The following is a 25381-nucleotide window of genomic DNA, read 5'->3' on the forward strand; positions in this document are numbered from 1 at the left end:
AAGCCCCACAGAACACCGGAAGTAAGAACTCTATCATTCCCACTTCCGGGTCCTTTCTACACGCGCCTGAGGACAGCCGGCAGCCTTGTTCATAATGGTGAGAGAGCGGAAACGTTGTGTGCGTTTATCTTTGCGGTTTTGATGCGGTTTAGGACTTTCCCCCGGTCCTTATGTATCAGATTTGTCCCAGCCTTAGTTCTCCCTAGTAATTACCTCTCCCTGAGCCATGGCGCTACAGAATACAAGTCCACTACATGCGCATCTGTAATTCTGAAGACGCCATCATCCTGTGAAGATGATACCACACCCTGTTCTATTATTGGGGTTCACTTTTCAGAGCAGTCATTGACAACTCGTTCAAGTACTGTATCCGTAATCTGGTCATGTTGGGGATCTAGCTTTATAGGTGGGATCTAGGGTTGAGCGAATCCGCTTCTGATTGCTGTGTCTGATTCTTTTAAGAATATGGGCGCCATCCTACTGTAAAATGTATGGTCTCTGCGGGGGTCTCTCCGACGTACTTGCTTCATCTCGCCTCTGTCACGTGTAACTTTGTTTATTCGCATGCATTACTGTATCAAAGTACAGCTGAACTCTGCTTCGTCAGTCAGGCACGAAGCCGAGTTTAGCTTAGTATTTTGATACAGTAATTTATGCGAATAAAAAAAAGTGACGTGATAGAGGCAAGACGAAGTAAGTCTTGCGATATTTGCTGAAACGTCGGAAATACCTCAGCGGAGGCCATACATGTTACAGTAGGACGGCGCCCATAAAGGTTTAAAAGAATCTGGTTTGCTCAACCCTGGTGGGATTATTAGTTGTTATAGGATTTCAGCAACTTGCCGCTGCCCCCTTGACTTCAAGCTGACTGGAACTATAGCGCTGATGGAGAATAAAACTGTTTTTTAAACTTATGCGCCATCGGACAACAGGATGAAACATGATTATTAACAGGCTGCGGGCTACTATGAGGTGGGTGTAGATGCATTTTTGAGGTGACAGGTTCCCTTTAAGGATGTAGTAATTCCAAATATGCTGTTTTATTTTTTTTTTACTTTTTCAGGGAGAAAGGTGTATTTTTTTTAAATCTTATTTTTTACCACTTAATAGACCCACAAGGGGACTTTGACATGCATTTGTCTGATGCTTACATAACACACTGTACTACAGTGAATTATTCTGTCAGTAGGAAATTAATACAGTCTATTAGATTATGCCTCTTGCACTGCCTAATGGGCATACACTGAAGGCTTGGAACCCTGGCTGCCATGTAAAGGCATAAGCACCCCGCAATCAAATTCACAGGGTGCTAAAGGGTGACAGAAACCACTTAGATGCTGTGGTCGCTCTTGACCGCAGCATCTAAGGATTGAAACAGCCAGAATCAGAAGTTTCCCCGATCATAAATGTTAGAGCAGGTGTCTGTCATTAGGGCATGGGACACCTGTGCCTGGCACTGTGCCAAAAAAAAGGAGATGGTGCAGGTTTAAAGCTGGTTAGTGACAGACGTAAAGAGACGTATAGTCGGTCATATCAAGAATTGGACTAATAGTACGTAACAATTCTTCACTTTGTGGACATAAGATGACTAAGGCCTCCTACACACGAACGTGTGCGCTCCGTGGCCATATTGCGGATCCGCAATACACGGACACCGTTCCGTTACCATTCCGCATCACGGATGCAGACCCATTCACTTCAATGGACCCGGAGATGCGGAACGAAAGCACGGAATGGAACCCTACGGAAGCACCACGGAGTGCTTCCGTGGGGCTTCATCCCGTACTTCCGTTTCGCAAAAAGATAGAACATGTCCTATCTTTTTGCGGAACGGACAGATTGCGGACCCATTAAAGTGAATGGGTCCGCGATCCGCTGCGGCTGCCCCACGGACGTTGTTCGTGCATTGCGGCCCACATTTTGCGGGCTGCAGCACAGCCACGGGGCGCACACATTCGTGTGCAGGAGGCCTAAGGCTTCTTTCACATTAGCATTGCGCTTGTCCATCAGGGGAACAGCCTGCCAGATCCGTACTAACGCTTGCCCACGTGTGCTGCTGCTGCAGTTTTTGTCTGGCCGCCACTCTGCATGTGTTCTGCCGCTATAAGCGTTAGTACGGATCTAGCAGGCTGTTCCCCTTCCAGGACAGCCTACCGGACAAGCCTAATGCTAATGTATAGTCTTGAGCGAACTTCTGTTTTAAGTTCGGCGTCTAAAGTTCGGCTTCCGGTTAGCGGAGGATGCAGATATGGATTCCGAAATCCGTTGTGGTCCGTGGTAGCGAAATCAATAATCGGCCATTATTGATTCCGCTACCACGGACCACAACGGAATTCGGAATCCATATCGGGATCCTCCGCTAACCGGAAGCCGAACTTTAGACGCCGAACTTAAAACAGAAGTTCGCTCAACACTACTAATGTATAAGAAGTCTTAGGGTACTTTCACACTTGCGGCAGGACGTATCCGACATGCTGTAAACCATGTCGGATCCGTCCTTCCGCTATTTCGCCGGACCGCCGCTCCGTCCCCATTGACGGGAGCGGAGCTCCGGCGCAGCACGGCGAAAGCCGCCGGACTAAAAGTCCTGCATGTCCAACTTTTTAGTCCGGCGGCTTTTGCCGTGCGCCGGAGCTCAGCCCCCGTCCCCATTATAGACAATGTGGACAGAGCGGCGGCACGGCGAAATAGCGGAAGGACGGATCTGACATGGTGAACAGCATGTCGGATCCGTCCTGCCGCAAGTGTGAAAGTAGCCTTAGTGTAGGGAGAAGCTCCTTCCGTAACAGCCTGGGTTTCCCCTTTACAGACACTATGCCTCTGCCACATGCAGCCAAAACCCTACCCACCCATGACTGCAAATTATCACCTCCAAAATCATGCAGCTACTGTGGGTGGGTAGAGTTTCGCACAAGTTTTTTTTTTGCATTCTGTATATAGGCAGTTTTCTGCGTTCCGTATATGGTCCGTATACGGAACCATTCATTTCAATGTTTCCGCGAAAAAAACAGAATGTACTTCGTATGCATTCCGTTTCCGTATTTCCGTTCAAAGATAGAACATGTCCTATTATTGCCTGCAAATCACGTTCCGTGGCTCCATTCAAGTCAATGGGTCCGCAAAAAAAAAACGGAACACACACGGAATGTACTCCGTATGTCCTTCGTATCCGTTCCGTTTTTGCGGAACCATCTATTGAAAATGTTATGCCCAGCCCAATTTTTTCTATGTAATTACTGTATACTGTATATGCCATACGGAAAAAAAGGAACTGTATCGGAAACATTACTGGGAAAAAAAAAAAACGGAAAAACAGCCCGCAAAGCACTGAAAAAGCCATATGGTGGTGTGAACGAGCCCTGAGGTGTGGTGTGTTTCACATTAGGAGGAGAGATGCCTGCTGCATACTGATAATGGAAGAGGTTCTGAGTACACTGAGGCTGCCCATACACATTAGTAACCCCTCCGTGCACACCTCCGGTGCCTGCACCCACCGAAATCATGTTTGGCTGATATGTATTTGGCCAGCTTTAGAAACGATAACGTCTGGTGCCTCCATCTTTTTATATGAATTGCAAAATGGGAAATAAAACCTATTACACAAACTTTTATTTTTACAAGGTTATATGAAAATGGTGCTATCAGTTGTAGTAGCTGTATGTCAAACTTGTCCATTAAAATATGTTTTTGTCTTTAAGAGACCCATCCTGCTTCAGGGCCATGAGCGCTCCATTACCGAAATCAAGTACAACCGAGATGGAGACCTGCTTTTCACAGTTGCAAAAGATCCAGTAAGTCGAGTTCTTCTGTCAGTTGGATGAAGTTTTGGGGAGATGTCACTGTCTTCTATGTATGCTGCTTTATAAACCTTCATATTTTCAATGATCTTTGTCCCTAGGTGGTTAATGCTTTTTACTCTGTGAATGGAGAACGCCTGGGTACCTACAATGGTCACACAGGAGCGGTCTGGTGTGTGGATGTTGACTGTATCCTTTTTGATTACGACTTTAGTTGGATTCAGCACTTGCACAGATTTAGGCTACTTTCACACTAGCGTTAATGTTTTCCGGTATTGAGATCCGTCATAGGGTCTCAATACGGGAAAAAAAACACTTCAGTTTTGTCCCTATTCATTGTCAGTGGGGACAAAATGTAACTGAACAGAACAGAGTGCTCCAAAATGCATTCCGTTCTCATACCGGAGAGCAAACCGCAGTAAGAGAAAACGCAAGCTGCGGTTTGCTTTCTGTCCTGAGATGCGGAGCAAGATGGATCCGCCATGACCCACAATGCAAGTGAATAAGGACGGATCCATCTTGCTCCGCATCTCAGGACGGAAAGCAAAGCGCAGCATGCGTTTTCTCTGACACAATAGAAAACGGATCCCTCCCCTATTGACTTTGAATGGAGTTCATGACGGATCCCTCTTGGCTATGTTGAAGAAAATACAACCGGATCTGTTCATAACGGATGCAGATGGTTGCATTATCAGTAACGGAAGAGTTTTTGCTGAACCCTGCCGGATCCAGCTAGTGTGAAAGTAGCCTCAGTGACTAATGGTCAAAAATAACATTTCTAGTTTTAGAATGTCTTTTACTAGGTAGCAGAATTGTAGGAGTGTATATGAAGGTGTTTTGTGATATAAATGTATGGCCTATACACAGTCATATCCAACATCCATCCAGTTATCAAAAAGATTACTGCTAAGGAGTCATAAAACACCCTTTCCAAGCTGTGGACAATTAGTTACACTGTACTCTCCGGTTCCAGTGCCCTGTTAATGGAAATAGCTTGGGCCCTGATAAAATAATAAAAGCACTAAGGTGAATGCAAGTGTTTTTATAGTTTTATCAGGGCCCAGGCTGTTTCCATAATAAAAAGAATAATGTGGAAAATCCCTTTAAACTACACAACATGTTTTAGTTATTGGATCCCACTTGTTGGAGATGTCAGAGAGATGTAGGATTTTTTTCTTTTTATTTCTTTGTTTCTAACTTTATCAGTCTGTTAGGATTTATTGACATATTTCAAGATTTGTTGGTTGATTAACCCATGGATACCGGAGGTTTTTTACTTTTTGCTGTTTCATTTTTCTTCCCTATTTCCTTGAGCCATAACTTTTTTTATTTCCGTTCACATAGCTGTCGTATGAGGGCTTAATTTTTGTGGGACAAGTTGTACTTTCTAATGCCACCATAAATTATGGCATGCAATGTATTGGGAAGCAGTAAAAAAAATTCCAAATGGGGTGGAATTGAAAAATAATTACCCTATCGTTTTACGGGTTCTGTTCGCATGGCGTTCAGTTTGCGGCAAAACTAACCAATGCCCTTCATTCTCTGGGTCAGTACAATTACAACGATACCTCTTATGTATAGGTTTTTTATGTCTAAATAATGTAAAAGGAAACTTAAACTTTGAAATTGTGTGACGTTTTGATCACATTTTATTACATTTTTTTGGGTAAGAGAAGCAATGAAAAAATGGCAAATTTGGCCATTTTGACCCTTTTTTTCCGTTACACCATTCGCTGTATTGGAAAAATATTTTTATATTTCAACAGAACTGGTGTTTTCAGTCGCGGTGATACCCATGATGTTTATATTTTTGTTATTCAGGTATTTATTTTTTTATTATACGGAAAGGGGGGTGATTTAAACTTTTTAAAGTTTTTTTTTTTTCCTTTTTTTTATGATTGTGAAGCTCATATATGAGCATATAAAATGCATTTTCTATTTTTTTTATTTTGAACAATCATCTTTTTAAAGGGTTTCTATCACTTCGTTTCACCTATTTAGCTTTCAGACACTAGCGATCCGCTAGTGTCTGCTTTATCTAACCATCCTAATATAAGAGCTTATTGTCCTGCCGTTTAGCTAAAAAAATAACTTATATAGATATGCAAATGAGCCTCTAGGTGCTATGGGGGCGTGATTAGCACCTAGAGGCTCCGTCTACCTTAACAAACTGCCGCCGCCCAGCGCGTCCCTCCAGCCCGCCCATCTCCTCCGGAATGCGATGCTCCTCGTATTCGGCGCATGCGCAGTGAATGTCTGATCGCTTCCCTGCTCAGACATCTCCACTGCGCCTGCGCCGATGACGTCATAGTGCTCCGAGGAACAGGCGCAGTGGAGATGTCTGAGCAGGGAAGCGATCAGACATTCACTGCGCATGCGCAGAACAGAGACGCGCACGGAGAGGATCGCTTCAGCTGGAGATGGGCGGGCTGGAGGGACGCGCTGGGCGGCGGCAGTTTGTTAAGGTAGACGGAGCCTCTAGGTGCTAATCACGCCCCCATAGCACCTAGAGGCTCATTTGCATATCTATATAAGTTATTTTTTTAGCTAAACGGCAGGACAATAAGCTCTTATATTAGGATGGTTAGATAAAGCAGACACTAGCGGATCGCTAGTGTCTGAAAGCTCAATAGGTGAAACGAAGTGATAGAAACCCTTTAAGCTGGACATATTACTGAGAGCTGCTTATTTCTCATGTTGGCCTGCCACCTGGTGGCCAGAATAAGAATTGCAGTTTGAATGTTCTCAGTCTCTTCAGCGAGGCTGAGCGCATTCAAACCAATTACCGGCATCCTCATTGGACGCAGGGGATGCCGGTGTCAGACCCCGCCGATTTGATATTAATGACCTATCCTGAGATTTTTTTGGGGGGGTAAACTAATATAGACTGATAAATAACCTTACTAACTGTGAGCTGTAGAGTTGTCAGTACCGATCCTCAGTGCCACCTATTGCCTCAGCTGCTTGTTTAGAATGATCCAGTGGCTGTCTCCACTCCATATGGCCTGTGGATGTCTCTTTCACCATCCGCTCCTTGTTGCCTTCGTTCTCTTTTACACACAGAGAGTTTAGGGAGTGCAGCCTGTTATATAATTCCCTTGATTGTGTAAAAGATGCTGCTGCTCATCAGATGGACCTGGAGATGGTTTCACCAGTCCAGTTAGGCCCAGGATTTCATAGTAATCTAACGCTGATCTTTGCATGTCATCATCCTTAACCCGAGTGCGCAGGGGACACGCGACATGTGCTTTCTGGATCAGCCGATAACTCCTGTAGGTTATGGGACTGTGAAACCGGTAAGTTAAAAATAATCTCAATTGTGATTTTACTTTGTATGTTCTTCTATTTTTTGATCTATTACATTTAAATAAAAGTGGATTCTAAACTGTGAATATTGGAGGAGATTTATCATAACAAGAGCAAAGAAAAAGTGGATCAGTGGCTCTTTAGGCAACTACTCCTTCTTCCCTTTACTCTAGTTTGATAAATCTCCAGTCTCCCTTTTAAGATACAATTTAGGGTACTTTCACACTAGCGTTTTTCTTTTCCGGCGCTGAGTTCCGTCCTAGGGGCTCAAATCCGGAAAAGAACTGATCAGTTTTATCCCCATGCATTCTGAATGGAGAGTAATCAGTTCAGGATGCATCAGGATGTCTTCAGTTCAGTCTTTTTGACTGATCAGGCTTTTCAGAAAACCGTAGCATGTTGTATTTTTACCTCCGGCCAAAAATCCTGAACACTTTGACTGAACGCCGGATCCAGTCTTTTTCCCATTGACTTGCTTTAACGCCGGATCCGGCGCCGTGTGTTCAGTCAAACCGGATCCGGCTTTTGCATGTTAAACCCGAAAAATGTGAAAAAAAAGTTAAAGTCCATAAATGGCGGATCCGTTTTTTCCAATGCATTTTTCCATTGTGATCAAAATCCTGATCAGGATTAGAATGTAAACCGTTTTCACACGTTTTTCCGGATCCGGCGGGCAGTTTAAACAACGCTAGTGTGAAAGTAGCCTTAGATAGCCGTTTGGTGCATTATTATTATTACTATTTATTATTATTAAAGCGGCATTTAGGGGTGTACATACACAATACATACACTTGCACTAAGCATAAACAAGACAAGTTAAAAACTGGTACAGAAGGAGAGAGGGCCCTGCCCGTGAGGGCTTACAATCTACATGTATGAACATTTCTTCCATGTGGTCTCAGTAGGAAAAGGGGATTTGGCAGCAGCTTATCTCCAATGAGAACAAAAGGATTGGGCAAGTAGAAATTTAACATGCCCAACCCTTCGGGGCCCCCTTGGCTGTATTGTAGGCCGAACCGGCAGAGAGCGTAGAGTCCGGCCGGCTAATGAGTATGGGGTACTGCCAACAGAGAGAGGACTAGGGTGAAGTGAATCTTTTTGCCTGATCCCTTTGTTCTCCTGGGAGATAAGCCACCACTAGAAATGTCTGGCATCGGCTTTCTCCTCTCTCCCCGTTGAATACATATTCATGTTCAGACGAACCAGACTTGTATGGGAGAGTTCGGCGAGATAGCTGTCAGCTGAATGATTTATTGGCCGACAGATAGTGAAAGTGCGGGGGCCCTGATATCTGACGATTGGGTATGTTCAGGCCGCCCCTTACACATTAGATGAGTGGTGGTCTGGCTCACAGTTGCCTAAAGTGTATGACCCCTGATATCTGACGATTGGGTATAGTCAGGCCGCCCCTTACACATTAGATGAGTGGTGGTCTGGCTCACAGTTGCCTAAAGTGTATGACCCCTGATATCTGACGATTGGGTATAGTCAGGCTGCCCCTTACACATTAGATGAGTGGTGGTCTGGCTGACAGTTGCCTAAAGTGTATGGGCACTTTTACTGAGGCTCTTCTCCCTCTTTTTCACTGCTGTTTTCTTTGCTATTAGTTTATAGACATTCTGTCCTTTCTCTTCCACCAAGACCCACATGCCCGGCTGTCATTATTTTGACATTTGTATTAAAGTCTTTAGAATCTTGTAGCAAAACCAGGCAGCAAAATCAAAAAGTCAGAAGTGTGGGTGTTATCATCCGTCTAAAGGAAAACTTTTTTTTAATTGGGACTGCACACAGAGAGATTTATCATACTGGTGTAAAGGAAAACGGACTTAGTTGGCCTTTACAACCAATCAGATTCCACCTTACATTTTTCAGAGCAGATGAAAGGGGAATCTGATTGGTTGCTCTAGGCTACTTTCACACCAGCGTTTTTGCTGGATCCGTCATGGATCAGTAAAAACGCTTCCGTCATAATAATACAACCGTCTGCATCTGTTCTGAACGGATCCGGTTGTATTATGTCTAAAATAGCCAAGACGGATCCAGTGTAATTCAATGGGGGACGGATCCATTTTCTTTTGTGTCACCATTGACTTGCATTGTGTGTCATGACAGATCCGTCTTGCTCTGCACCACATCGCGGACAGAAAAACGCTGCTTGCAACGTTATTCTGTCCGCGATAGGGACGCAATGGAACGGAATGCATTCTGGTGCACTCCATTTCATCCAGTTCAGTTTTGTCCCCATTGACAATGAATAGGGAGAAAACGGAAGTGTTTTCTTCCGCTATTGAGAGCCTATGACGGATCTCGATAGAGGAAAGCGCATATGTGAAAGTAACCTTTGCCAGTTTTCCCTTACACCAGTTTTGATAAATCTCTCCACTGTGTCAGTGTATAGTCTGTTTTTATGATGCACCCATTCACTTGAGTCTTTTGTGAAAATTGGACCCAAGTGTTGCATGCTGCAATTTTCTCAGCACAGATTGATGGTCAACAATAGTGGGTCAGTGTTCAATCTGAGAACAAGGGTCATCTGAATGAGCCCGAACTAGTGAAAAATCAGATTGCTAAAGGGACAAAGACTTTTGTATAATTTCTCCAAGCGCACAAATGATCGGATTACCTGATGAACGAACGTTACGCTCATTCATCGGGTAATCAGTGGTACGTTTCCACCGCCCGATCATCGCTAGTGAACGTTACTATGAATGCTCGTTAGCAATAATCTGTGCAATTCTCGGCCCGTGTAAAGGGCACTTAAGTCATGGCCTGTTTCCCTTAAAGGGGTATTCCCATCTTATTGATCATAGTTTATTTAAATATTTTTCTCCCAGTGAACATTTTTCTAAATATATTTCATTTAAAAATTCCCACCGTTTACCATTGATACGGCCACCTCTAGCCTGCCGCATCTATGGGCCGCGCTTGCGCAGAAGAACTCCGAAGATCCAGTGGCCGGCCTCTCATTGAAAGTGTACATGACGCCCGTGTGAAAGAGACCTAAATGTCGGCCTTTGTCTTTTGGGATGGTTCAACTCCAATAAGCAAGTGAATAAAAACTACATAGGTGTGAAAAATGGAGCACATTGCTGTTTAAAAACCATGTTTTGAAGATATGGGACTTTTATCTTTATAGAAAACACTCTTACAGTGCACCTCACCCTACATTTTATAGCAGTTCTTTACTATTCTAGTATGTTTTCGGCATTTTCTGTTTTTATGGTTGTCTTCACCGTTTTCTCTGGACTTCTAGGAAAGCAGCTAGCTCTGCTGGAGACAAACTCAGCTGTCAGAACCTGTGGATTTGACTTTGGCGGAAATATCATAATGTTTTCAACAGACAAGCAGATGGGTTACCAGTGCTTTGTCAACTTCTTTGACATAAGGGATCCATCTCAGATTCGTGAGTATAAATGTCCGTTCAGTTAATTTTGGGTGGGAATCCTCTCTAATGCAAAATGTGAGATTTGTATAGAACAGCAAAAATAATGCAGTATTCTTTTTTTTTATGTCCACTGCACTGTTAGCTAAAATGGCACAAAAATATTGTGAGCCTAAGATAGGATACAGCACACTCACAATCATAGCCTACTGTACTCATAAGCGGAGGGCTGTCACCCCCCCTTTCACTGGTGATTAATGGCTGCCGTGTATACATGCGTATACAAAGCATGCATGTATTTGCCCCAGTATTCACACGATCGCTGGCTGTCTCCCAATATAGCAGAGGCACAGATCAGCTCTGCCACTTTCTGATGTCACCATAGGGGCCGTTTGTTTCCTGTAACTGGGACTCCTAGAGATGCTCCAGTTCCTGTGAAAAAATGCTAAATCAAAAAGGGTGGTTTCACACTGTATATATTTTAAAAACCACACTTTTTTTTTTTTTTTCTAAAACCCCCCTACAATACTACAACTAGATGATACACACAATAGGAAGTTATAAAATGCCCTACAAACACTGCATTTTGTTTTGGTTGGCATTTTAAGGGTGTTTTTAGGCCCTTAGGCTAGGTCTACGCGATGACATTTGTCGCACCAATGTCGCGCGACAATGGTGTCGCACTGCGACATACTGCGACGCGACAGTCGCAAAAAATCCATTTGAGATGGATTTTTCTGCCACTGTCGCAGTCACAGCATGTCACGTTGCGACACCATAGACCAGGGGTACTCAACTAGTTTTATTAAAGGTCCACATACCTGGGTCTGCAGTCAGGTGAAGGTCCGAGCTGAACGCCAACAGTAAAGATGCCATGCGATCATGTGATCCATGCGCGTGGGGCGCTCTGAAGTTATAGTGGAGCGCCCCGGGTAAGTCCCAGAATTAGTAATGGCCACATTAGTGGCCAGTAAGAATAATGCCCCCAGTAAGAATAATGTCCCCATTAGTGCCCCCCTTCTCTGCTTTTGCAAAAAAAAAATTAGCATTCACCTGGCTGCGGTGAACATACGCTGCTGACTGCAAGCTCAGGACCGGTGCTCCAACGTGATGACGTCTTGTAGGTCCTGTCCTGAGCTTCTAGTCAGCAGGGAGTGTTCTCCACAGCGTGAGCAAATGGAGGTGGAGGTACCGTAATTTTATTTATTTTTTTACTAGCACAAGTAGCGGTGGAGGTAAAGGCTGTACTAATGGGCGTTCCATGATGGAAGCGCTCATTAGTAAGGGTACTTTCACACTTGCAGCAGGACGGATCCGACAGGCTGCTCACCCTGTCAGATCCATCTTGCCACTACTTCGTCGTGCCGCTGCTCTGTGCCCATCGACTATAATGGGGATGGGGGCAGAGCTACGGCGCAGCACGGTGAGAGGCCGCCAGACTAAAAGTACTACATGTCCGACTTTTTCATCTGGCGGCCTCACGCCGTGCACTGCCATGCTGCGCCGTAGCTCCACTCCCGCTATAGTCAATGGGGAGTGGCAGTCCGGCGAAATAGCGGCAGGACGGATCTGACAGGGTGAACAGCCTGTCGGATCCGTCCTGCCGCAAGTGTGAAAGTACCCTAACAGTCCTTACAGGAAAATTCTGGCACCGGCAAGGGAACTAAAATACCAGCCTTGCTGGTGAACTACTGGCCGGGTGGCAACCCAAGCCACAGAACAGACATATGATAGTTTTGTTCCGCATCCAATTCCCATTATTGGGGGATTGGATGCGGCCCCTTAATTACAATGGGGCCACAAGAGATGCAGACAGCACACTGTGTGCTGTCTGCATCTTTTTCCGCTCCATTGAAACTAAGGGGTCCGCATCCAATGCCCCAATAATGGGAATTGGATGCGGAACAAAACTATCATGGTTTGATGGGGCTTAATCATTTTATTTAATCTGGTTACCTAAAGAAGATGGCCCAGGAGAGGTGGGAACACGACACTGACTGGAGTCCTTTCCTGCAGTCAGTGACGTGTTCCCGCCTCTCTGTAGCCCTCTCCACGCCCCCCTTCCTTCCCAAATGTGACTTTATTTCATTGGTGGCAGTGGTGATGTCCCTCCCCTCTCCAGCAGCACGTAAGTGTCCTTTGGAGCTTGAAGCTCCCTTACGTGCTGCCTAGGGTGGCCACTGGCTTCACCCTAGAAAGCCGGACCGGCCCAAACCACTCCCACAATGACCCAAACCACAAAGCCACGCCCCCATGCCAGTGAAGCCACGCCCCCACCATCGGCTGAAAAAAACACGGGGGAGGAGAGGAGAGGAAAGAACTTAGTTTCTGGATGGAAGGTAAGCTGGGGGCAGCCGGGGTGCTTCTCTTCCCCTCAGTCAGCCACAGGGAGGCCTAAAACCGGACGTCTGGCCACCCACTGCTGCCGCTGCTGCAGGGGAGGAGGGACCTGTGAGCGCACTGAGGGAGAAAGCTCCCTCCACGGGCAGGTGCCGGATGAAAGCGCTGGTGCCTGCATGTGGAGGGAGCCGTCTCTCACTGCGCCCCTGGGAAGGAGGAAGTGCGCCGGGAAGCTCCTCCTCCTGCATGTACCAGAGTGTGCAGGAGGAAGAGCGCTACATGTCTCACTGCGCTCAGCGCTCTGGGAGTGGGACAGGAGGAAGTGCGCCGGTAAGCTCCTCCTCCTGCACGGTACAGTGTGCAGGAGGAGGAGCGCTCTGAAGGATGGCCGGGGTCCGGACAACTGGCGGCCGCAGTCCGTATTTGGACCGCGGTCCGCAAGTTGAGTACCCCTGCCATAGACTATCATTATAAAAATTGTCGTGCGACATTGCTGTGACTTATTGTCGTCGTGTAGACCTAGCCTTAGTGTTTCTTTCTAAATTGCAGTATACAATCTCAGTGACTGCACTTGTAACTAATGAAACGTCTGTATGTAAGAAATTCATGAATTTCAACCAAACCTGGTAGCCTGGCAGCACCCTAGATGTGCCCCAGTGGCCTTCTATGGCTTCTTAGGGGACATGTTATATGCATGTATATATATATATAACATGAAAAGTTTTGCAAAGTTAGTGACCTTTTAATGACCAGACACTATTTTGTGATTTAGCAGACATGTTTGTTTAAAGGCCATAACTTTTTTTAATTTGTTGGGGCTACCAAAATATTTTTTTTTACATGACATATAGGTATAGGGCTGCTTATTCATATGTTTTTAGAGGCTTTTTTTTATATTGGGGGATGACGACTTTGAAAGCAGTGTATATTTTTCCCAAACCATACCTTTATTCTTAAAGAGGACCTTTCATGGGTCCAGACATTATATAATAAGTAGCACGTTATGTAAGGCATAAAGCAGGGATCTAATAGCGCTTACTATTTTTTCTGGGCGCCGCTCCGTTTGCCCGATGTGCCCCTGTTAAATTCTCCCACCTTGTATGCTAATTAATAGCATCGGTACAGGGAGGAGGAGACGCCAGGGTTTCTTAATGGGCGTCTCCTTCTCCCTGGCTGTAGCGCGGTCCAACCACAAAGGAGAGCGTCCCAGCCAGGGAGAAGGTGATTTTTTTTTCCCTGGCTGTGACGCTCTCCCCTGTGATTGGACAGCACTACAGCCAGGGAGAAGGAGACGCCCTTTGAGAAACCCTGGCGTCTCCTCCTCCCTGTACCGATGCTATTAGTTAGCATACAAGGTGGGAGAATTTATCGGGCACATCGGGCGAACCAGGAAAAATAGTAAGCGCTATTAGATCCTTGCCTTATGCCCTACATAACGTGCTACTTATTATATAATGTCTGGACCCATGAAAGGTCCTCTTTAAAGGCGTTGTCTAGGATTATTATTATAAAAAAAACAATCAACTTTTTTCCCCCTAGAAACAGTGCCACACTTGTCCATGGGTTCCGTCTGGATGTCCTGGAGTATTAGACACAACCCATGGACAGTTGTGGTTTCTGGGGAAAAAAAGCCTTTTGTTAATCCTGGAGAACTCCTTTTAAATGCACTATATATATATATATATATAATATATATATATATATAAATGTTAACTGTGGCAGTGTTTAAAGATGAGCCTACCTTTAAAGTGGCTCTGTCACTCAGATCAACCCTACCCTACGTGGCATATAGCCTGGTAGGGTTGATGACGCTGATTAAAACGATACCTGTCTTATGTCTGTTAGTAGTCGTTGCGGAAAAAAGTTAACACTTAAAATTATGCAAGTTAACTATTCGAGCACCAGGAGGTGGGCTTATGCGGTTTGTGCACTGCTTCAGCGACGCCCCCGTTGCTCCATAGTGATGCCCCTCTGCTTGTCATCACACCCCCCTGCCTTTAGATTGAATAGCGCTAGACCCCACTCATGTCCAGAATGGCGTATAACATCTTTGCTCGTCGGGATGAAGCCGAAAATGTTTTGCGAATACGCCGTTCTATACACGTGTGCGGTCTAGCGCTGTCAATCTAAAGGCAGAGGGGTGTGATGAAAAGCAGGAGGGCATCATTATGGAGCACCAAAGGCGTCGCTGGAGCTGTGCTCTAACTGCATAAGCCTGCCTCCTGGTGCTCCAATAGTTCATTTGCATAATTCTAAAAGCTAATTTTTATCCTCAATGATACCACCGACAGATAAGACGAGCATGATTTTAATCAGCGTCATCAACCCTACCAGGCTATATGCATGTTAGGATAGGGTTGATCTGAGTGACAGAGCCGCTTTAAATATTCATATTCCAAACATATACATAACTGTGACCAGTTACTGATTAAATGCTTTTTGCAGAGGACAACGAGCCTTACATGAAGATTAACTGCAGTGAGTCAAAGATAACTAGTGCTGTATGGGGACCCCTAGGAGAGTACATCATCGCTGGACATGAAAATGGAGAGCTGAACCAATATAGTGCAAAGGTGTGCGGCAAGTCATTTCCACCAAAGACTTATTTATCAAACTGGTGCCCATAGCAACCAATGCGATTCCCCCTTTCATTTTACAAAGGAGCTGTCCAAAATGAAAGGTGGCATCTGATTGGTTGCTATGAGCGACTAAGCCAGTTCTACTTTACACCAGTTTGATAAAAGAACTCCTTAGACTTCTGTCTGTCTTTTTTTCCATGCAAGAAAGTATTTTATACTCTGTATAGAACATTGCACATTTCTCTTTTCTGTGTAAATGTAACAAAGAAAAAAACGTTGACTGTATAGGAATTCTTTGCAAGCTTTTTAACCCTTTGTTTTCTTTAGTCTGGAGAGATTGTGAACAGTATCAAGGAGCACTCCAAGCAGATCAATGATATTCAGACCTCCAGAGATATGACCATGTTCATCACTGCATCCAAAGACTGCAGTGCCAAGGTGAGGCACTTGATAGGCAGTCATGAAATAGCTTGTCTCGTTGTGCATGGCAATAGATGTTTGATTCTTGTGAATATGTAAAAGAAAACTGTGGTCAGGAGATTTTTATGTGGAGTTTTTATGGCCACAGGGCAACTCATTCTGATGAAATAAAATGGAAAGTAGAACTTGGGCTACATGCACGAAAGGTATGACGGGTACAACTTGATGGGCTTACATAGTTTTTTTTCAGGATTTTTTATTGTTTTGTAATGCTGTAGGGCGCTATACATACAGAAGAGTCTTTGTCTGATGGCAGTTTTGTTCCTCGTTGGCATGTTACATACATTGCTATGGATATTGTATAGTGTATGTGATTAATCTGTGTTTTTCTTTGCAGCTCTTTGACTGCTCAACACTACAACATCAGAAAACATTTCGTACAGAGAGACCAGTAAATTCTGCAGCACTGTCTCCAATCTATGATCATGTAAGTAAAAAGGTTCATGCTTAAAGGGGTTGTGCACTTTTTTTTTTGGGGGGGGGAAGAGGGGTCGGCAAGCCCTCCCTCTTGGGCAGACCTGCAAAGGGAAGCATACTTACCTGCTTCCTGACACTGGCTCCCTGCTCCTTCTCTCCCCAGCCTCAGCTTCTCCGCTGCCCTCTCAGGATGTAAACTTCCATTTTCATACGTAACGCAAGGGGAGTAGGTCATCTCTGTGGCAAGCAATTGACTGCACACGTCTCAAAATGGAAGTTAAGCACTACACATCCTCCCATAGGATATAAACGTCCTATGGGTGGATGTTTATCTCTGAATGGACGTTCTGGAACGTCCATTCAGACATGGTAGCTGCACGCCAATCGTGGGGCCCGCTGTCAGTGACAGCAGGGCAACCCAGAGGGAAGGCAGGCACAGTTCCCAGGTGTCCCTGCCTTCTAGATCGCTATGCGCTTCCTGTCGTGGCCTGGTGGTCATGTGACCGCCGGAGCCGGGAGAGTGCAGGAGCTGTCGAGTCTTCCATAGACCTCGATCAGTCCTGCACTGAGGCTGTACAGCGTTGTATTCTGCTGTACAGCCTCTCTGGGGGGTGTATTTCCCCTGTAACTGGGGCCCCAGTTACAGGAGAAATCAATAGTGTGTGGGGGGGGAGTTAAGTTAAATGTCCCCCAGAGGTCTTGTATGGCCTTATGGGGGACGCAAAGTGTAAAATAAAAAATAAATAAAGTGTTTTAAAAATAAAAAGGTTTCACATGTAAAAAAAAAAAAAAAATTCCCCAGTTAAGTTAATTAATTTTTTTTAGAAAAAAATAAAATAAAATAGACATATTTGGTATTGCTGCGTCCGTAACGACCGGCTCTATAAATATATCACACATGATCCACACCGTCCGATAAACGGCATAAAAAAATTAAACAAAAACTGTGTCAAAAAAAGCCTTTTTTGTCACCTTACATCACAAAAAGTGCAACTCCAAGTGATCAAAAAGGCGTATGTCCCACAAAATGGTACCAATAAAACCGTCACCTCATCCAGCAAAAAATGAGACCCTAAATAAGACAATTGGTCAAAAAATAAAAAAGCTATGACTCTCAGACTTTGGAGACACTAAAACATAATTTTTTTGATTTCCAAAATGCTATTATTGTGTAAAACTAAAAAAAATAAAAATAAAATAAAAAAGTATACATATTAGTTAACTATCTGCTCTATAAAACTGTCCCATGACCTAACTCCTCAGGTCAACGCTGTAAAAATAAATAAATAAAAACTGTGCTAAAACAACACATTTTTTGGTCACCTTGCCCCATAAAGTGTAATTATAAATGATCAAAAAATCATGTGTACCCAAAAATTGTACCAATAAAAACGTCAACTCTTCCTGCAAAAAAACGAGCTCCTGCACAAGACGATTGGCAGAAAATTTTCAAAAAAGCCGTTCAGAAAATGGAGAAACAAAAACGATTTTTTTCTCAAAAATGCTTTATTATGTAAAACTGAAACAAAGAAAGTAGACATATTTGATATCATTGCGTCCGTAACAACCTGCTCTATAGAGCACTTAAAAATCATATGTACCCCAAAATAGTACCAATAAAACTGGCACCTTATCGACTAGTTTCCAAAATGGGCAGGGCAACGTTTTGGGAGTTTCTACTGTAAGGGTGCATCAGTTAAATTTGAGCTCTATTTTCCTTTAATTCTTGTGGAACACCTAAAGGGTTAACAAAGTTTGTAAAAATCAGTTTTGAGTAACTTGAGGGGTGTAGTTTCTACAATGGGGTCATTTATGGGGGTATCCACTATCTAAGCCCCACAAAGTGACTTCAGACCTGAACTGGTCCTTAAAAAGTAGGTTTTGGAAATTTTCTTAAAAACTTTAAGAATTGCTTCTAAACTTCTAAGCCTTCTAACGTCCTAAAAAATAAAATTACATTTACAAAATGATTCCAACATAAAGTAGACATATGGGGAATGTTAAGTAATGCTTCGTTCACATCACCATTCGGCCTTTCCGTTCTCCTGCTCCGTTTAGGAGCAGGAGAACGGAAAGGACGGAGAAGGGACATAACTGAGCCAAACGGAGCAGGAGAACGGAAAGGCTGAACGGTGATGTGAACGAAGCCTAATAAATATTTTATGAGGTATCACTTTCTGTTTTAAAAGCAGAGAAATTAAAATTTTGGATTATTTTATAAATGTTAAATATATTGACTCATATTTACCACTGAAATGAAGTACAATGTGTCACGAGAAAACCGTCTCAGAATGGTTTGGATAAGTAAAAGTGTTCCAAAGTTATTACCACATAAAGTGACACATGTCAGATTTGAAAAATTAGGCCAATTAGGAAGGGGGCAAATGGCCCAGATGTGAAGTGGTCAACATCCTGGGAGTGCAGCAGAGCAGCATAGGCTGAGGATAAAAGGAGCAGGGTGCACCCCCCCTCAAATATGCACAACCCCTTTAACCCTTTCTACCCCGGGCCAGTTTTCACCTTCCTGCCCAGGCCATTTTTTTGCAAATCTGACATTTGTCACTTTATGTGGTAATAACTTTAAAATGCTTTTACTTATCCAGGCCATTCTGAGATTCTTTTCTCGTCACATATTGTACTTCATGACAGTGGTAAATTGAGTCAAAATATGATTATTTTGTACTTAGAAAATAAAATAGTAAATACAAAATTTACCAAAAGTTTTGAAAAATTAGCAAATTTCAATTTCTCTACTTTTATAATAAGTAGTAATACCTCCAAAAATAGTTATTACTTTACATTCTCCATATGTCTACTTCAAGTTTGGATCATTTTGAAAATGATATCTTATTTTTTTGAGACGTTAGAAGGCTTAGAAGTTTAGAAGTAAATCTTAAAATTTTGAAGAACATTTTCCAAACCCCAATTTTTCAGGACCAGTTCAGTTATGAAGTCACTTTCTGGGGCTTACATATTAGAAACCACCCATAAATCACCCCATTTTAGAAACTACACCCCTCAAGCTATTCAAAACTTATTTTAGAAACTTTATTAACCCTTTAGGTGCCCCATGAGAATTTAATGAAAATTGGAATGAAATTTCAAAATTTTTAGCAGATTTTAAATTTTTGTCTATTTTTTCTACAACACATCAAGGGTTAACAGCCAAACAAAACTCAAAATCTATTACCTTGATTCTGGAGTTTACAGAAACAAACCATGTGTGCTCAAAAACTGATGTATGGGCGCACAGCAGGCTTCAGAGTGGAAGGGGCACCATATGGCTTTTGGAGAGCGGATTTAGCTGGAATGATAATTTTGAGCTATGTTGCATATGAAGACACCCTGAGGTGGCCCTACAGTGGAAACCCCTGAAAAGTGACACCATTCCGGAAACTACACCCCTCAAGGAATATTTCAAGGTGTGTAGTGAGCACTTTGACCCATCAGGCGTTTCACAGAATTAGTAAATGCTTGGCTGTGAAAATGAAAACTTACAATTTTCTCCAGAAAAAGTTGCTTTACACCCACATTTTTCACTTTCACAAGGGGTAACAGGACAAAATGCACCCCACATTTTGTTCCCCATTTCCCCCCAAATACGCCAACACCCCATATGTGCTCAAAAAATTATGTATGGGCGCATAGCAGGGCTCTAGAGTCAAACAGCTAAATATGGATTTTGCTGACCTGAATTGGCAGACATGGATTTTAAGTGCTATGTCGCATTAAATAAATTCCTGAGGTCCCCAGAAATGAAAAACCCCAAGAAGTGACGCCATTTCAGAAAGAGCACCCCCATACGAACATTTTAAGTGATGGAAAGGATACTTTTCAGCAAACAGGTGTCTCACAGAAGACAGAAACACTTGTGAAAGCATTTGAAAGCACACATTTGTAAAAAAGAAAATTACTAGCAGACCCCAATTTTTCACTTTCACAAGTGGGTTAAAGGAGAAAATGCACCCCAAATGTGCTTGTAGCTTGCTGTATGGGCGCACAGCAGGCAAACAGCTAAATGTGATTTTTGGCAGACATGTATTTTAGGTGCCATGTCGCATTAAAAAAATTCCTGAGGTCCCCAGAAATTAAAAACCTCAGAGAAGTGACCCCTTTTTGGAAAGTGCACCCCTGTACGATCATTTTAAGGTGTGGAAAGGTCACTTTTGACCTAACGGTTGTCTCACAGAAAAAAATATGTAGTGGTTTTCGGAAAGTGGATATGCAAGCGAGGTGGACTAAATCAGAGATATAAAGTGGAAATATTACAGGGAGCATAAAGGATGAAATTAAATTAATACTCCATGGTTGAGTGGTATATTTTAAAACACTCCTTCATGCACAGGGCAGGTTTTTCAGTGGTAAATGGTGTCTGTCCTAATACCCCTTTTTGAACACTCTGCATCTTTTTTGGGTCCTTCCCATTCTTCCTGTCTGGGGGACTTCAGCTGGGAAATGTTGCCCTGGTACAACTCGAGCACCTTAACTTGCAGAAGTACTGGGGCCCTCCAATGCTTGGTTTAGAAGAATTAGGGCCTTGATCACTACTTCTTGAAAGTGAAGAAATGTTCCTATGTGTCCGCTAGACTTAAATAGCACGTACGCATTGTACATTGCCGTCTGTACAATGTGTACGGCAAGCTTTTTGTACCACTTTTCTCAGTGGTTGCCTTTCCAGGCCTCTAGGGAGGCATCTCAGATTTTTGCGTATTGTGCCGCAAGCCACAGTACCTCTGGTAGTTGGGCACATGAATAGGGGTATGCTGGTATAATAGTTATCCACATAGAGGTGGTAACCCTTATCCAGCAGTGGGACTTACTGCACCCACATCTTCCCACTAACTCCTAGGACGGGGGGCATTCTGGGGGTTCAATCCAGGAGTCTTTTCCTTCATAAACCCGAAACCTATACGTGTACCCGGAGTTACTCTCACAGAGTTTTTATACATTTTTAGGCCATCCCTTGCTTGCTTGCTAGGCAGGTACTGACAGAATCTTGCCCTCCCCTTGAAATGTACCAGGGACAGATAATTTGTTCTGGGGTGTACACTTCAGCAAACTTGGTGCTGAAGTGGTCAAGGACAGGCCTAATTTTAAAAAGCTGATCAAATGTTGGGTCATTTTGGGGCGGACACTGTGCATTATCGTTGTAATGCAAAAACTTCAGAATCAAATCTATTCCGGGCCATGGAATTACTGAATATTGGAGTGTGGTACAAGACATCCGCACTCCAATACTGTTTTATTTCTGTTTTTTTTAACAAGCCCCATATGCAGCAGAAGCCCCCAGAAGATTTAAATTTCTGCTGCTGTAACTGGGGTCCAACCAAGGGGTCTTGCGAATGGCGATGTGTGGTTCTGGGTAATAAACTGCTGGGCCACTATAAAATTTACTAAATCTTCACTGAAAAAGATTTTGAAAAAATCAATTTCTGTGAAGCCCATGCAGTCAATTTTGGATTCCAGAGTTTCCCACAAACTCTAGACTTTGGGACTGATAATCATCATTGGGTGGGGTCCATATGGGTCACTCTGGGGGGCTGCTACCCTGGGGCGCCTTCTAGAGGGTCCCTCATCAGCGGATGATGATGAGGGGGTAGAGGTAAGTGGCATCCTCTTCTCCCTCGCTAGCAGTCTCAGTATCTGAGGCAAACATGGTGTATGGCTCTTCAGCTGACTATAGTCGTTGGGATGGACGGGCCATTTTTATTTTATTGGGGTGTGACAGGTGAAATGTGTAAACCTTTATTTAATGTGAGGGGTGTGTATGTATTGTTTTCACACATGAAGGGGCTTGTAATAAATTTGAAATTAAATTTAGAAGAAAAGTTGTAAAAAAATTAAACTTTTCTGCACAAAAAAAGTCTTTTCTGCACAAAAAAGTATTTTCTGCAACAAAAAAAACACTGAGTAGACGCGTTCAGTAACGGACACTACTAATCGGTGCTCAGTGGTTGCAGAATGCATGTACGCAGATGGTGCATTCGTGCAAAAACTTAAACTGACACTAACTGAAATTTTTATATATATATATATATATATATATATATATATATCTAACGAACTATCACTAACTGCAGGTCTTTTTTTTTTCCACACCAAAAAAAAATAAAAAATGTGCAGATGCTACTGAGCACACTACTGATCGGTGCTCTGCAGTACGCACGCTCGCACACAGATCGTGCGTGCGTGCAAAAACTGTAGTATAAAAATTCACTGCAGTGAACACTGGCTAAAAATGTAACATATATATATACAGTACAGACCAAAAGTTTGGACACACCTTCTCATTCAAAGAGTTTTCTTTATTTTCATGACTATGAAGGCATCAAAACTATGAATTAACACATGTGGAATTATATACATAACAAACAAGTGTGAAACAACTGAAAATATGTCATATTCTAGGTTCTTCAAAGTAGCCACCTTTTGCTTTGATTACTGCTTTGCACACTCTTGGCATTCTCTTGATGAGCTTCAAGAGGTAGTCCCCTGAAATGGTCTTCCAACAGTCTTGAAGGAGTTCCCAGAGATGCTTAGCACTTGTTGGCCCTTTTGCCTTCACTCTGCGGTCCAGCTTACCCCAAACCATCTCGATTGGGTTCAGGTCCGGTGACTGTGGAGGCCAGGTCATCTGGCGCAGCACCCATCACTCTCCTTCATGGTCAAATAGCCCTTACTTTCAAAGTTTTCCCAATTTTTCGGCTGACTGACTGACCATCATTTCTTAAAGTAATTATGGCCACTCGTTTTTCTTTACTTAGCTGCTTTTTTCTTGCCATAATACAAATCTATATAGCTATTGTGTTATATATGTTCTAGTTATATTATACATATAAGGATTCTGCCCTCATGACAAGGTCCCTTTTAGACCTTTATTAATCCTTGGACTTCTTTCATTACCGGTTGTACAGGTTGTTTTGGGAGGAGGACAGGAAGCCATGGAAGTGACAACAACATCCACCAGGATTGGTAAATTTGAGGCAAGGTAAGCAAGTTTGTTATGATCTTATTCAGGGGATGGTTACTTAATAGATTCGTTACCTAATAACTTTCTGGTACGTCTAGATTTTTCCATGTTGGCGTTGAGGAGGAATTTGGAAGAGTGAAGGGCCATTTTGGACCCATCAACAGTTTAGTATTCCACCCTGATGGCAGAAGGTGAGTGCAGTTTTTTGCAATCTTTGAGTAAATCAATTTGTAACATAATTGTGATCAGTTTTCTTTCCATCTTTCTACAGCTACAGCAGCGGCGGAGAGGACGGATATGTCAGAATACATTACTTTGACCAGCAATATTTCGATTTTGAGTTTGAATATTGAGCTTATGGCAGCTTTCTGGCTGTTCAGAATACGCGTGAAGAAATTCCATCAAAACCAAATGCAATTTGAAAACCGGACAAAGCACATTAATTTAAAGGGGTTGTTCAGTTCCAGGAGGATGTTGGTAAACACGGGACCTGTCTGTCATAAAGAAGTGAGAATTACTTACCTGGCAGATCCAATGCCACTGCTCATGTTCTGCTGGCCAGGATCTATTTGCTTCGCTCCAGCAGTGATGTCAGGTCAGCATGTCACTACTGCAGCCAATCTCTGGCCTCTTCAGTGAACCACTGAGGCAAGTGATTTCCAGCAGAGGTCAAGTGTTGTTGACATGATATCACCACTGCAGCCGGGTAAACAGATCCTAGCCAGGAGAACTGGTGCGGCGGCAAGGGATCTGCCAGGTAAATAATGATCACTTTATAGACGGCGGATCCCCTGTGTTCGGTTTCTTTCTGAATTAGATAACCCCTTTAATATGAATGCATTAAAGGGGCTTTACACTCCTGTAAAATGGGGTTATAAGGACATAAAATGCTCACACCATGTTACGTAATCCTTCTTTAAATGTTGCCATTGGCTCTGGGCAATAACTGCTTAGAAAGGTGCAAACATATGTAACCATTAATATTTATGTGAGTATCTTCGTCCATGGAGCTCAAAGCTAGGGTATGGCTGTATACACAGTAGTGATCCATGGTCATAATAAAAGGAAATAAATAAGATGTTGATAAATTATTTTTGGATATTAGCAATAAAAAGGCTTACCTTACTTCACTTGGGGTTTTCCAGGATTTCTATGGTGTATAACAGATGTACAAAAATCACTCTGCTTTGTTTCTGTCCCATATGTATCACTTCCTGTATCCAACCAGTACCACTGCTCCAGCACCGCCTTTAACAACACCCAGCTAGTTATATAGAGGCTCCCCTATCGCTGCCCATTTCAAAACTCCTAATCCCACTCCCCACATCAAGGTGGCCTCTTTTGAGTGGTTCCCTACTCTAAATTGGCGCAAAACAACCCAAGAACACCCTTGCTGTCCGGCTAAGCCCACCATGGCACTGGGCCACACCAACCCACAGGCACAGCACCACGACAATAGAGGCTACCGTACAACACTGCCACATGTGAACAGATCTCAAAAACTCACCTTTCCATGTGGTCTCAGAAACTAACTGAAACCAAGTAGGAATTATTGCCATTGCAGTCTACTTGGTTCCAGATTCATTCAAGTAGACTGTTCCAGACCCATTCAACTTGAATAGGTCCGTGATCGGTCCACACCACAAACATGTTCTATTTTTTTGTGGTGTGGAGGTACAGAGAGAAACCCCATGGAAGCACTCCGTAGTGCTTCCATGAGGTTTCATGCCTACGTTCCGCATCTTCCGGATTGTGGACCCATTCAGTGCCAGCATATTGCGGAATCGCTGTTTTTGGGCTGCAATACGGGCACAGCCGGGAAACGGCCGCGTGCATGAGGCCTAAGCCATCAATATTTAATTATGTAGTTCTGACACTCGGCAGCTCCATGGGTCCGCTCTCTGGGTTCTAGTCAGTTGAATGGGAGCTGAGCTGCAGTAACCCAGCATAGCCACTGCACTAAGAATGGAGCTGTGTTTCCACCTCTTCAAAGTATTAGGCTATTTTCACACTGGCGTTTTGGTTTCCATTTGTGAGATCCGTTCAGGGATCTTACAAGAGGTCCAAAACGGATCAGTTTTGCCCTTAATGCATTCTGAATGGATAAGGA

The 25381-nt window shown here is 43.4% G+C and overlaps 1 protein-coding gene across 1 annotated transcript; it reads left to right on the forward strand.

Annotated features, from left to right (window-relative positions):
* The first annotated feature begins 5 nt into the window (after positions 1-5).
* On the forward strand, positions 6-24396 carry EIF3I (eukaryotic translation initiation factor 3 subunit I). Its single transcript, XM_040424564.1, has 11 exons — positions 6-97; positions 3699-3791; positions 3899-3986; positions 7028-7093; positions 10357-10506; positions 15271-15398; positions 15732-15842; positions 16222-16311; positions 23216-23289; positions 23370-23462; positions 23543-24396. Exons 1-11 carry the CDS (start codon positions 95-97, stop codon positions 23622-23624), a joined length of 978 nt encoding a protein of 325 aa, XP_040280498.1. The 5' UTR covers positions 6-94; the 3' UTR covers positions 23625-24396.
* Positions 24397-25381: the final 985 nt, after the last annotated feature.

The sequence above is a fragment of the Bufo bufo genome, chromosome 3, assembly GCF_905171765.1.
Source record: "Bufo bufo chromosome 3, aBufBuf1.1, whole genome shotgun sequence".
NCBI classification, from domain to species: domain Eukaryota; kingdom Metazoa; phylum Chordata; class Amphibia; order Anura; family Bufonidae; genus Bufo; species Bufo bufo.